General features: G+C 35.1%; 1 protein-coding gene across 7 annotated transcripts in view; it reads left to right on the plus strand.

The window, feature by feature from the left end:
* The window catches only part of LOC136032192 (lysosomal alpha-mannosidase-like), a 459,508-nt gene that overhangs the window by 346,523 nt on the left and 97,769 nt on the right, over window positions 1–15,216 (plus strand). For all 7 annotated transcript variants that reach the window (XM_065712394.1, XM_065712397.1, XM_065712399.1 and 4 more), the window contains one exon: window positions 5,555–5,771. In XM_065712394.1, coding sequence (XP_065568466.1) covers window positions 5,555–5,771 — 217 coding nt within the window. The remainder of the gene's footprint in view (window positions 1–5,554; window positions 5,772–15,216) is intronic.

Here is a 15,216-nt window from a genome sequence, read left to right on the forward strand (position 1 = left end):
TTGTTTTTATACAATCCCTGGAATCCACTGGATTCCAGGGCTTTTTTTTATACAATCCACTGGAGGACAATTTTTGTCCTCCAGTCTTCGCTGAAGCCTTCATAATTTTAATTCGTTTCCTTGTCTAATATCACCAGGGAACTCCATCAACTTACTTTGACTAGGAACTAGAGATATTGAGCATCCCTTTTCCAAAATTGTTAAGATTAGAGGAGTTTTCCTAAAAAATGCCCCATTGCTGTTAGAGAGGATAAAATTTAAGTCACGAGGAGAATAAGCACATATAATTATCTAAACATTTTCAATAGCTTTGTTGGTATCCCATCCACTCCCAGAGCCAAGACTTTGTTCATTCTTTTAAGCTATTTTCAACCTTTTTGGCAGAAACAGGGGCACATAGATTGTAATCCTGGTCTCTTTTGAGAATTCCAAGTAATAAGCTGGACATGTTTCAAAATCGAGAACTTTGTCCTTTTATTACTTTTAGCATTTTTTACATTTTCTAGAATGTTTAGAATTAACATCCTTTTAAAGTTCATATTAACTTCAGTTTTAAGCTGATTTTTCATACCAGTCTAATTATTAAAAAAGCGTTTCCAAAAGGAAACTGAAAGGACAAGGAATTAGTGAAACGAAAAACTAAAAAAGTTGCATAAGCTTATTCACTGCTACGGAAAATCAGGCATAAATTTTTAAATCAATCAATATTTTGTGCAGTCCTTTGCTGGGTCATTGACAGGCTTTTTGATGAAGTCTCATTGATAGATAAACATCATGATGCATGACGGTGAAAGGATTGTTCTAACATTGCTTAATTGAAGAGTTGATGCCTAAATATCTGTAGCAGTAGGTGAGCTTGAACACATTTTAATTAACTCCATTTATGCTGTCTCTTAAGCTTCGCTTTTCTTTTTCATTAATGAACGCTTATAGTTCCATCTTCCTAATATCTCACAAAACTTGGTAGTTGTTCATCATCAAGTTCCTTTCTAAGATCCAATTCTTTTAAGAGCTTTTTTTTAAGTTCAATATATTCTCTCGGAAACAAGTTTCTTAGATTTAATTCTGTTTTGTTTCCAAATGCGTACTGCCACTTCGTGAATCAGGGATCATCAATTAGAGCATAATGATTTTGCTGATCCTTAACCGTTTCCTCATGCTTTGAAAGATTACTCTAACACAAGAGAACTGCGATAAAAAGTTTAACTTTTGTTAAACTGCTACAATGTGCACTGTAGCAAACAATAACCAATCTACAAATGATCAATCAAGCTTTTGTTAAAGCTACCATGGGCCTTATAGAACACTCCTACTGTGTCTAGAAAATGGAAGGAATTACTCAGCTGTATCAACTTTGAAATTTTCAGGTTGAATGCTTTCCCAGCTAATTTTTGAAGGAAACACAATCACCAACTGGCACTATAAAAGGTGCCACTTTGTTCAACGTGCTCTAAAAGGCTTTGAGTAATGCAATGTTCAAATTTTAGCTAGAGAGCGTCGGATCTGTAGGAATATTAGCTCCCTTCATAGGCAGAGTGATTGCAGTACGACTTCTGTTTTAGTGTCACTCTTTACGTTCATTCTAGAATTTTAATATGAAGAATAATCGATGGAAAAAATAGATTTTTGTCAGAAAAGTAGTTATATGATAATGAAGAGTTATGGACAAAGTAAAACCACGAGAATGCTCTAATATAAAAACAGAATTTCTTTGTTATGGAAAGGATGGGAAAAATAGGATTGAGGTAAAAACTTCAAAAAGTTCTGGAGAAATATTAGAAAGTTAGAGTCTTCTTGATTTTATGCCTGAAAAAGTGTTGTTACTTCATTTAGGGATTGTATAAAAACAAACCTTCGGTTCCATCCCTCCCCCGAAATCACACGATTAGTACGATTTTCCCCGGAGTCTCCCATTTGTTCTTGAGGTAATTTATCCCTTTTTTTTAATTTTTCTCCGTCTTGGCACCTCACGGCTTGAATTCTTGTATGCGTGCTTACATGAATTAACCAAATGTAGATTAGAAAATAGAGGAAGCCACATATTGGAAAATATAAATATCTTCCATCTATGTTCGTTTTGCTTTTGACACTACTATCCTTTTATAAGACAATGCAATTCAACAATTTCATGTAGTACGTCCAAAACTGGAAGTCTGATCGATTAAAAGTAAAACAAAAAGTATTTCACAACGGTTGTTTCTCTTTTTGTTAATTCTGAGTCCTATTCTCTATAGAAAGGAAGGAACAGCAGAACATATTCATTCTATAAAGTAGATGAAATAAAAAGAAAGGCCCTTTTTCAAATAAAAGTAAATAGAAACAATGAACTTTAGTACTAACAAATTCTTTTTTATATAAAAGGGAAGGGGGTCCTCAACCCTCGCTATTTATGCGGAAGTTTTTTTATTGCTTTTTGAAAGCGTTTATGAGTATATTCATATAGTTTATGGGTAATTGCAAGTGTTTTATTTACCTATTGCCTCGTAACTCGTGAAACATCTAAAATGACGATTGCATTGTTCAATGGAAAAGGGCATCAAAGAGCTCTACCATTCATAAGGCATTCTGAAAAATACTTCTTATCTGATTCCGACTCTCCTTGCTTTTGAGAAGTCGTTATTAAAGCATCGGGGACAAACAATCAGACTTTAGCATAAAGATTTAGGGGGGGTTGAGGAGGGGACTAGTCCACAGAATAGTTTTTGTTTGTTTAAAACTTTAAAATTGCTCCTTATTATCATTAAAAAAAACTGTTTAAAAAATTGAACTTCTGTTCGTTAGAATGCCATACCTAGGGTTGCCCAAAACATGAGCAGGGCTACAATCCCCTCAAATGCTACTACTTTTGCCAAAGTTTTACTTGTGTGGAACAGTGGCTCAAGATAAAGGACTCATTTAATATATTTGCTTTTAGAATTAAGTTAAGATTCATCAAAACATACCTTCGTCTCCACCATAATACGGGACTTCCGGCCCCAATAGCTACCATAATCTATGCTTCTTCCAATATTTATTCACATACATATGTTCATTCAAAATAAGGGGGTTTCAAGTGGAATCTGTAATCATCGTAATATTTATTCAATTTCTAAATTAATTTCATTAATAGCTCTAAAAGATGGCCTAAACTGTTTTTTTACGCCTATAAATTATTCCCTGCTTCCCCCTTCTCATAAAAAAAAGCCAGTGGCCAGAAATTTGATGAATTGTGTACAGCTATGCGTTTGTTTCTACAGCTGTCAGTTTTCAAAGATAACGCTATAGGGTTGCCTATAGTAAAGACCACACGAATCAAATGTTTCATCATTATTGCTTTTTTCCCAGAGGCACTTCATATGGAAGAAGTGGTCCTATTAACACTGGATGGAGCTCATTCGATTGAAAATCAGAAGTTCTAGTGCCGATTTTAGGAGCCAAAACTCATAGAAGGGCTACTACCCCCCACGCTCTTTTTTCGCCAAATGCATCCAATAAAAATTTTGAAATAGCCATTGTGATAAAAATGGTTCATAGATCATATACCAAAAACTTCGTAGTCGGCATGACCCTCAGGGACCAGGGACAGGTGTTGTAAGTTATGCTCTTGGGGCATATGTGGTTCTTATAGAAGAGATGCTCGTATAAACTTCAGAGATGGCTCATTTGATCGGAAATTGAAAGTTCTAGTTCACTTTTTCAGAGTCAAAAGAGATCAAAAGAGATCCCCTCGCACGCCCTTTTTTCCCTAAACCCATCCGATAAAAATTTTAAGACAGCCTTTTTGTTGAAAATACTTCAAACATCAAATATCAACACACCGGGGTCAACACAAACCCCCAGACTTGGGGGCAAGTGTTTGAAGTTCTGTCCCAGGGGTATATAAGGCTCTTATGTAAGAAGTAATCGTAGAAACTTCAGAAGCGGCTCATTTGATTGGAAGTTTGAACCGCTTAGAGGTTTCTCGAACTTTTTGACAATATTTTTCATTAAAATAACAAAGAAGCAAATTTAGAAATCCTTAAAATGAGTATTTTTCCGTAAAAGTGTCGCCATGTGTTCTCTTTCCTTTCTAAAATTTCTGTTTTTTTTAGTTTTGTTGTGATTGTTAATTGCTATAGCTGTTGAAATAGCATTATTAGCATTTAATAAAGTGATGTATTATATAGCCATACAATTTTCCTTTGGAGCTCTAAATCTAAATATTAAATGAAAATGTCTATCCAGTTTGTGTAGTCCTGAGATTTCGTGTATTCTAAACAAGTTCAGTCTTCCTTGAAAACTGTTCAATTTCATTAGGTTTTGAACTTCCAAGGGGAATTCCAAGCTGCATTTGATGTTCTTAAGTGCACTATTCTAGAAGTGATTCCACCAAACTTGCATATATGTTTCTGTTTCCGCTTAGAAATTCCGGAGAAATAGATTAGGAGAAATGTTTTGAATTTCTTAACAGTTACAAAGTACTAAGAATAATCACCAAAAAGAGTAATACTCTTTGGTAAACATTTCTGATATGATGGTTTATATGATCAATAAAAGCCAGGAGTCATTTGATATTTTTCACAAAAATTAAACTGAAAACTACTGTTTTTTTCCGAAAAGGATTTCATGCTGGGACATACCATCCCAGTTTGGAAGATTAAAAAAAAACCAAAGATATTTTTTTTTTCACGAGACATAATTCAAAATAGAGAATTACAGATAGGCTGGCTCCAGAAAATATATGTTTGTTAATTCTCAAATGAAGACTGCTTTTTAGTATTTTGTATCTTCTTTAATGCTGTTCAGTTGTTCGTGTCTTGGGAGATTGTATGAGATTTGAAAATAGTACTTTGAGTTGCTTCACTACAATGAAAATTCTATATGTTTATAAGTTAAGAGATTATCAACTAGCTATTTTTGTTAATTAATTTTTGAATCGTTATTTACCTGAGTTCCTTTGGAAAATTTTTAAGTCTAACTTGTTTTATCACTGTTATGGGAGTAGAAATTCTTCAGAGATGGTATCTGAGGCTCGGAGTGCTCAACGAGGATCTTTATTTCCACGTTCTGTTGGACCACATTTGTGGGATTCTCTCTCGGTGGGTATAAATGTGGCAAATAATGTTAGCCACTTCAAGAGTAGGTTGAAACGTTACCTCCTGGGAAGCTGTTAATGATTTAAATGGTTTTTTTCGTGATTCTTTAATGTTGGTGAAGTTTGAATTTAATTTAGAAGGTTATAAGGACGGAAACAACCATCATCATAGTTTTTACTTAAAGTTTCGACCATATTGGGCCATTGCTGTTAAATAAAGTAAGTTAAATTGTCGAAAGAATTGCAAATATGCAGTGTAATGAAGGATGGGGGTTAGCTAAAGCGCACTTCTTATGTGACAGATTACGAAAATCGTTAGACCTATAAACTATTGTACTTGAGGAACTACTATTTGCACGTACAAATTTTGAAAGTATGCATTTTTAAAATTTAACCCACGCTGATGTACGTGTTTTTCTTTGTGCGTAAAAGTTTTTTAAATTTTGATATTTATTTCTAAGCTACAGTATTAACTGTATTGTAAAATGAATAATTTTTCAGCGGATATCTGCCAAATTTGACGGAGAAACTGGGAAACTCCATGAAATAGTTATCGATGGAGTTGCGGTAACACTATCCCACAGTTTTCTTTATTATAAAGGAATGAGTGGGAACAACTCTCGGTTCAAATTCCGAGCCTCTGGTGCCTACATCTTTCGACCAAACGGAACAGATGCTGATCAAATATCGGAAGTTGTGAAATTGAACGTTTATACTGGTAATCCTTTAATAGTTCACTATTATAATGTAAATTATCGAACCTTTCCAAAATTCTTTATTACTGTTGAAAATCCTTTAAATATATAGTCCTTCCACTCTAGAAGCGTGTATATTGACTTTTAACTATTTATAAATAGTTGAGAATTTTATTAGAAATAATTAGAAATAATCCATCTAAGCAGCGAGTAATTGTGAATTTAAGTCTACTGTTGTTTTCGATGGCTTGTTGACTCAGTGATGTCAATTCACGAAAATATAGGGGGGGGGGAATCTAAGTGTATTTTTCAATATCTTGGGGAGAATAAATTTGCCGTTTTTCAGTTTTTGAATAAAAACACCAAAAAAGATATTTTTCAATGAAAATATCCCAAAAAAGGTTTTATTCAAAATGTTAGGAGGGGGAAGCGGAAAAAGCTAGAGGGGGGAATCTAGTGGCATAGGAGCCTTAGATGATGCCTTTCTAATCGACGCCACTATGTTATCACGATTTATACGAATCCGTTTAATACACAAACAAGTTTAGTAGTTTCCACTGTTTAAGGAATCTTTAGCAGTATTAAAAAAAAATTACTTCCGATTACCAAGCAAATTCACCATATACATAAAATGAATATATGTTATATCTATTGGTAATTAATTTGCTATATTTATTTCAATCCGCAATTCGGTTGAACGTTTTTTTTTATATAAACCCTTTTTTTAAGATATTAGTAACAGTACTAGCTATGCTAAAAACGATTTTCTTGACTTTTCAAGGCTAAATGAGTGTAACCTACAGTCAAGGAATTTCGGACGTGATCTATATAAAAAATTACTCTGAGGCATTTCCGTTTTATTGGAGACAAAACTATTGTTTTGGGGTGCAAAATGGCAAAAAGTAGCAATTTATCATACTAGGGTCCATTTCGTGGCACACAAAAGGCTCTAGAATTATTATTTTTCTGTTCATGTAAGCCGTGTCTCTCTAGTAAGATAGGTTCAAAACGGCCACCTACAAACAACTCATGCAAAACAGTGATTTTTCTGGATTTTTAACGGGGTCCAGTGTATTCCCCTGCAATATCACCCCTGGAAAATTCCGCTCACGAAAAATATCCCCCGGAAAATTCCCCACCGCGGAAAATTCCCCGCTCCGCAAAATTCCCTCCGACAACTCCCCCTGGGAAAGTTTCGCCACATGTAGAATCAAGCAGCCAAAGGGAAACTAAGATGGTAAAAAGAATAAAGAAAGGAAGAGATTCTGGAGTATTTTACCTACATTTCAAAGCACATGTAGAATATATGGTATAGAGTAAACAGTTATTTTTAACGAATTGAAAGTAAGGAGTGAATAGGGCTAATAGTAACCAAAACTCTAAAAACAAGAAGAAATTCCTATGAAAATTAATACATGAAAATAATGGCTTTTTTATGCTAATTCCAAAATTATAAGGTTTATTATGTTCAACTTTACGCATCAAACGCTACGAGCCTTTGAAATTTTGTCTGACTATTGAAAAATGGGGGAAACATCCCCAAAAACGCAATAGATCTGAATGAAAATCACATTATATTCAGTATATTAGAGAATTCTACTATAGAGGTTTCAAGCTCCTGTCTACAAACTGTGGAATTTTCCTTTTTTTTTTCTGAAGGAAGACCATGGATGCGTTTTATTTTTTTTTCCAAATGGGTAATCGCATTACCAATGGTCTTGGAAGATCAGTAGATAGCTCATTCAAAAGGAAAATAAAAGTCCTAGAGCCCTTAAAAACTTACCAAAAAAATTTACCAGGGAAAAGCTGTGTTTCTGCCATTTTCTTGCACCAAGCTACAATTTTGTCTGATGGAGGACCACGAATAAAAAACTCTTAGACTGCCAATTAGTTTAAAAGTATCAAAAACTATTATTTAAAAAAAAAAGGTTCCCAGTATCGGAAGAAGTAAGGGCGCATGATTGCCTATTTACTGCACATTTCTCCCTAAAAAGTGACATAGTCGATACAAGTTAAGATTCTTCACACGGAAAAACCTTCTGATATACGCCTTGTGGATGATGTCCAATATTTTCTTTGTGAACAGGACCTGGTAAATTTTTTAAAACCTTCTTTACTTGCTTGCTTATTTTGAATAAAGAGCTCTGTCAATTTTACAGTGGGTAAAATTTTTTTTTATCAGGGGCAATAGGATGATGGAAATGTATGACGTAAAATCAATGAAATAAGATCAGTCTCAGTCGGTATAGACCAAAAAGGAAATAACTTTTATGGCAGTATCACTCAAGTAGTTTTAAGTTCAGATCTTCCAATCAAGCAGTTCGTGGTATCGAACTGTAAGTAAGCAGCGATCCGGCTCAATAGTCACCGAAACTCTAAAAAAATGAATTTTGATACCAATAAATACATGAATAGAATTTTATTCAATGCTGTTTTAAATATGTAAGTTTCATCAAGTTTAGTCATACTCATCAAAAGTTACGAGCCTGAACAAGTTTGGCTTATTTTCAAAAAAAGGAGGAAATAACCCCTAAAAGTCATAGAATCCTAACGAAAATGACACCGTCAGATTCAATGTATCAGAGGACTCTACTGTAGAGGTTTGAAGCTCATATCTGCAAAAATATGGAATTATGTATTTTTTGCCAGAAGAAAGATCACGGATGCGTGTTTAGTTTTTTTTTGTTATATATCCCCAGAGGTGTTCATATCGACCCAGTGCTCCTAGAATGTTAGGAGAGGGCTCATTTGAAGGAGAGGGCTCATTTGAAGGAAAATTAGAAGTTCTAGTGCATTTTTGAGTGATCAAAAGAACTGGAGGGCAACTAGGCCCCCTCCGACGCTCATTTTTTCCAAAATTCACCTGATCAAAATTTCGAGATAGCCATTTTGTTCAACATCGTCAAAAAATCTAACAACTATGTCTTTAAGGACGACTTAATCCCCTACAGTGCCCCGGAGAAGTGCTGCAAGTTATGACCTTTGCCCGTTGTTTACATATAGTATTGGTTATTGGGAAGTACTCTGACGTTTTAAAGGGGATTTCTACTGGTGGGTGTCAGGGAGAGAGGGTGACATGAGAGGATCTTTCCATGGAGGATTGTTTCGTGGGGAAAGAGGATTTTCCACGAAGGGGGCACCGGATTTCTCAGTATTATTTAAATATTATTATTTAAAGTTTCTTTTTAGTACTTTCAAAAGAGCCGTATATTCTAATTAAACGGCCTTCGTGATTTAGGGGTCATTTTTAAAGAATTGGAACAACTTTAAAGTAAAGAGTGATGTATGGATAAGGGGGAAAACGCCCTTGTATACATAATAATTTCTGTTCGTTTTAAGTTTTAATGTTGCTCCTTAATTTCAGTTGTTATTTTTATTTAATTACGATTAAAGAATAATCACTACTGTACAATGGTAATTGTTAAATGAGGATACTTTATCAAATTTACTCTACTTAACGATCAGGCCAGTTATACATAATGTTCTAATTGTAATTCAAAATACTATTAAAGGGTGTTTCAATTCTATTTCTTTTTAGAATTTTAGTTAGGGGTTGAAACAACTTTGTGGTAACGATGATCTTACTTTATTTGTTTCTTCAAAGCAGCACTTTATTCATAAGAAGACTCAGGACTGTTTAACGTTACAAATAGTTAAAGTTTTTTCAAATCTTAATTTTGGCTCGTTAGAGCCTCCGATGAGGCAATTAACATTATTACTGGGTGGAGAAGCCTCACTTACCTCTTTATAAAATTGGCCCAAAGTTTTATTACTATCATATTTTGTGCTTTGGGTATATTTTCCCAAGGATCTAGAAACCGAGAACCACTCCAAAAGTATATCCAAACTAAGGACACTCAAGTTCATCTCTGAGACCATCAACCAAGGGGCACAAAGAAAACAAAACACGTTCAACTTCCCCTCCTAATAAAATCCCATCTACACCAAACCAAAAGGTACATATATGTTGCTAGCTATTTCGAAGAATTTGAATCTATATATGTCGCATAGGCAAATTTTAGCTAAATTTCATTTTGGGCAATTTGTGTTTGCAATTTTGTTGAACTTTTTGTTTGCAAAGCTTTCTAATACAGTGCTAGAAGAAAAGGGCAAGGTGGAAAGGTCACGTTTTACGAATGAAGGATTAGAGGTTCCGAAGGATTGTGCTATTGAGCCATCCAACTGTAGCCAAAAAACCATATCGTCCACGGATGAGGAGGAAAAGGTCCTAAGGAAACATTTAAAGGAAAAAGGAAGTTCATGGATTTGGTTATAAAGGAAAGCTTTTGCAAGATTGGGCTCGGAGAGGAGCAAAACATGAAATTGTTTTGAATTCTTCAAAACGTTTGAATTCTGTCCCAATTCTCTAAGAACGACTCATGAAATGCTATGTTCGTTTAATTAGAACAATAAAAAGCTTTTTAAAGTATTAAAAACTTTTAGCGTAAAGAGCGAGGTGGTTTGGAGGAGTAACCCCCCTCATATACGTAACAATTTCTGTTCGCTTTAAATTTTAATGTTGCTCCTTACTCTGAGTTGAAAAAACTTGTTTTTTTATTGAATTTCTGATCGTGTTTTAAATAATGCTAGGAAATCCGGCGCATCTGCATAGGAAATTCCCTTCCCCCATGAAATATTTATCCGTGGAAAGATCCTTGAACGTAACCTTCTCCCCCCGACCTCCCACCAGAAAAAATCTCCTGAACACGTCTGTATATTTCCCAATAACCAATACTATATGCAAACAGTGGGCAAAGTTCACAATTTGCAGCCCTTCCACCGGGGACTGTGGGGGATTAAGTCCTCAAAGATATAGTTATTAGATTATTCGACAATGCTGAACAAAATGACAATCTCAAAGTTTTTAGTCACTTAAAAAGGGCACTAGAACTTAATTCCCGTTTGAATGAGCCCTCTCGCTATTTTCTAGGATCACTGGTCGATCCAATCACCGCTGGGAAGAAAAAGACAAACAAACGAATAAACACGCATCCGTGATCTTTCTTCTAGCAAAAAATACAAAACTTCCACATTTTTGTGGAAACTTCTACAGTAGAATTCTCTGATAAGCTGAATGTGTTGGTGTGATTTTCACTAAGATTCTGTGACTTTTAGGGGATATTTCCCCCTTTTTTGGAAAATAAGGCAATTATTCTCAGGTTTTAATGGGTAAGACTAAACTTGATGAAACTTGAATATTCGAAATAAGTATAAAAATCCGTGTCTATTGGTATCAAAATTCCGTTTTTTAGAGTTTCGGTTACTATTGAGCCGGGTTGCTCCTTACTTACAGTTCGTTACCCCGAACTGTTTGAAGATAGTAAATGTCGGAAAACTTCTTATAGGTTTGTTACAAAAAATAGCAAAATATTTAATAGTTAAAATTGAAACTAGTATTTCCAGTAAAGATTAAAATATTTTATTGAGTGGCTCATAAATTCGCTTTACATCTAATCATACGGAGCGCAATAGCACTGCCTAAGTAAAGAATCATGTCGGGCATAATGTATTATTCATTTATTTTTTGGCTCTTTTTTAGACCAAGGTACCTCATATGGAAGGAGTTGTTGTAGAAACTTTGAAAGGGGCTCACGCGATTGGAAATTATAAGTTCTAGTGCCCTTTTTAATTGTTGAAGGCGATTGGAGGGCAACCAGCCCTCACGCCACGCCTATCATTTCCCTAAACACATCCAATCAAAATTTCGAGATAACCATTTTTCTTAGGCATTTTTGATAGGTCCAGTAGCTATGTCTTTGGGAATGACAAAACCCCCTCGGCCCTCAGAGCAAGGACTACAATTTATAATAGTTACTTATTGCTAACATGTAATTTTTTGAGCAAAAGCTGGCCTTATAAACGTCGGGGATGGCTTATTCAGTTGGAAATAAGAAGTCCAAGTTTCTTTTTTAAGAATACGAAGTGATTGTAGGGCAACTAGCCCGCCCACGCTCTCTTTTTCCAAATCCATCTGATAGAATTTTCGATATGTTCAGGATAGTCTAAAGAGCAACAAGGCCTTCAGGATTGAAAAAAAACCCTCAGAACATGGGGACAAGAGTTTTAAGCTATGCCCCGAAAGCATATAAGGTTCTTATGGAAGGGATGGTCGTATAAACTTTAGAAGAAGCTCATTTAATTGGAAATTGAAAGTTTGAGCTCCCTTTTAAGAGTCGAAAGTGATGGAGGGCAACTAGCCCCGCCTCCCCCCTCAACGCTGTATTTTCCTCAGACGTATCTGATCGAGATTTTGAGATAGCCATTTTTTTTTTTTTACAAAATAGGCCAAAGATCATATAGTAAGGTATCCAGGGTTGACGCAAACTACCAGAGGTCTGGAGCAAGGGTTGTAATTTATTTCCTTGGGGCACATAAGGTTTTTATAGAATGGATGGTCACATAAACTAGGGATAGGACTCACTTATTGGAAATTTGAAGATGTAGTGCCTATTTTAAGAGTAAATCAAAAGTGATTTGAAGGCAACCAGACCCCCTCCTCTTATGCCCATCATTTTCCAAAACAAACATCCAATCAAAATTTTGAGACATTGGTTTTCTTCAGGATTGTTGAAAGGTCCTGTAATTATGCCTAGGGGGATGTCAAATCCCCTATAGCCCTCAGGGCAAGGACTGTAAGTTAGGCAATTCGTTCATTGCTTACATGTAATATATATTACTGAGGAAGGTATGTATGTTTGACTTTTACTTTCTGAAAAGATAAATGGTATTCAAGTGAGCCTTTCAGAGAAGGTTGAGGGGAGTGTTGTACTAAATCAAAACGCGTTATGTGTACACGGTTTGTCAAAAATGCGTAACTCAGGAATGACTGAGTATATTAATTTGAAATTTCAGAAAAGGGTAAGAGAGATGATCAATTGACCAAGAGGAAATATTTGGACGCTACTACTAGTACTACAACTACCACCATTACTACTGGTGTCACTACTACTACTACTACTACCACTATTACTGCCACTAAATCTACTGCTCCTGTAGCGAGTACTACCAAGGTTGAGGATACTTGAATAAACATCTGAGGAAACGCTTAGGGGAAAGTTAAACTAAACCAAAACATACTATTTGCATACAGACTGCTGATATGGGCGTACCGGCAATATTTTTGGAATGGCTTACTGTATCAATAGGAAACTTCTGGGGCACCATGAGTAGGATGTTCAACTGGCCGAAAGGCAATATGAACCTGCTACTACTGCTATTAGTACTGCTGCCACTACTGTTACTACTACTACTAATAGAACACTGTTGCTGCTACTCCCGTTCCTACTACTACCCCTACTTCTATGATTCTAATACAATTGAGGCTACGCATATGAAGGTGAAAATTTGATAGAATATTGAGGGGATTTGAACCTGTGAAATGTTTTGAACAAAATGGATATCGCAAAATTTTGATCAGATGCATTTGAGGGAAAAAGGGCACGAGGGAAAGGAGCTGGATGACCTTAATTCCCTTTTAACCCTTGACAAGGGCACTAAAACTTTTGATTTCCAATCAAAATTTATAAAGCCCCCCCCCCCTTCCATAAAACCGTAAAAACCTAATATGTCAACAATGAGCAACTTGCGTAACTTACCGCCCTTGCCTCAGGGGCTGAAGGGGGTTTTTCGTAACTGGAAGCATATTTGTTTAGCCTTTGGACTATTTTGGACAAAATGATTATCTTAAAATTTGATAGGATGCATTTGGAGGAAAAGGGTGTTAGTCGTGGCTGGTTGTCCTTTTATCACTTTGGATTCTTAAAAAAAGAATGAGAATTTTCGAATTCCAATCAAATAAGCCCCAAAGTTTATACGGCCACTAACATAGGGCAGTTTTCTTACGCTATAGCTCTTGTACCGGGAGCTATGGGGGGATTGCCAACAATGGAACATTGAAGCAACAATAGGTTTTACTATAGACAACTCTGTAGCTTGCCTCTAATAACGTTAAAGCCGAAAAGATGGGGGTAAGAGAAGAAGAAAATAATCTGTTGCTAAATTATAGATGAACTTGGCAAAGAAAAGACGACATGGATACAAAGAAAAAAAAAACGTAGAGTATTCCCTTTTGTGAAGTACAAAACATTTGGCCCCTTTACTCCAACATAAAATCTGAATACGATTGATTTCAGTGCTGAAAATTAATTATTTACTGAAAGTTACCGAGACAGGCAATTATGTAGGTACCTAAATGCCTCTTGCGTCGCTTTATCTTTATCTAGGTATAAGATATAATTGCATATAGTATATCTAGATAGTTATATCTAGATTTAAGTACAAAGGAAACGAAATTAGAAATCAAATTCAGCCATCATCAAACTTCTAAACAAATAAGTTATAAATGTTTTCTGGATTTAATTTGCAAACCTTGAGTCTTTTGTGTAATAAATCTAAAAGTAGAAAGAAAGGGGATAAAAGAAGAAGAAAAGAAAAAAGAGGTAGAGCGTAGGGAAATAAAGAAAAAAAGATAATACGTCTAAATATAGTTCCTAAATCATAGAAGAACCAGGCAAAGAGTAGACGACAGGTATACAAAAAAAAAGGGAAAAAAGAAGGGTAGAGTATACTCTTTGGTGAAGTACAAAACATTTTGCCTCCTTAACAAAGTTTGAATACAATTGTTCTTAGTAGTGAAGATTAATTAATTTCTTGAAGGTACCGACACAGTTAGATAAATATCTTTTGTGTCGTTTTGTCAAGAAATAAGTGAAAAGGAGACAAATTAGAACGTAAATTCAGCCATCATTAAGCTTCTAAGCATTCTTTGTCGGAAACTTTTTTGTCGGAAAGTTTCTGAACGTGAAATGACTAAAAACAGAAACTTTCAATTTAGGAACTCTTCTTCCGGTCTGAAACTTGTTTCATCTGATAAGTATTTATGAAAAAAGTTTGCTATCATCTCTTTTCTTATCCGACAAAGTTTTTGACTGAAACGGTATATTAATTTTGAGTGCCTTATCATGCATTAAGCTAACAGAATTATCATTCTTTCGGTGTTTAAATTCTTCCATTCATAGAACATTCTTTTATATTATTAAAAACTTCAGAAATAAAACAAAGATCGTGACGAAAAATCAATAATTGTCGGAATTAGAGACACATTGGCCATCCAATACCACTCATTGGTACATATATTTGAAAACGCTAGACCTATCTTACTGTATAAAATTCAACTTGTTCCAATTCATTGGTCCTTACGGTTCGTCTTCCTTGTTCTCATAATCACTGGTGGCACTAATTTTCAAAAATATAGCATTTGTATTCTCCTTGTCCTCTCTAGTATTCTCCAGAAGTTTTAACTTGTTCCCCTTAGTCGTTCCCGAAATATTTCAGATACGCTATATAGATTGCCTGGATGAATACAGTATCTTTAGATTTACCTTAGTACTGCGCCGTGAATAGATTCGAAGTTCAACTGTGGCTAAGTGCCAGAGTTTTAGGTGGTTCGGAAATACAAATGTTCTTCCC

The sequence above is a fragment of the Artemia franciscana genome, chromosome 10 (genome assembly GCF_032884065.1).
Source record: "Artemia franciscana chromosome 10, ASM3288406v1, whole genome shotgun sequence".
NCBI lineage: Eukaryota > Metazoa > Arthropoda > Branchiopoda > Anostraca > Artemiidae > Artemia > Artemia franciscana.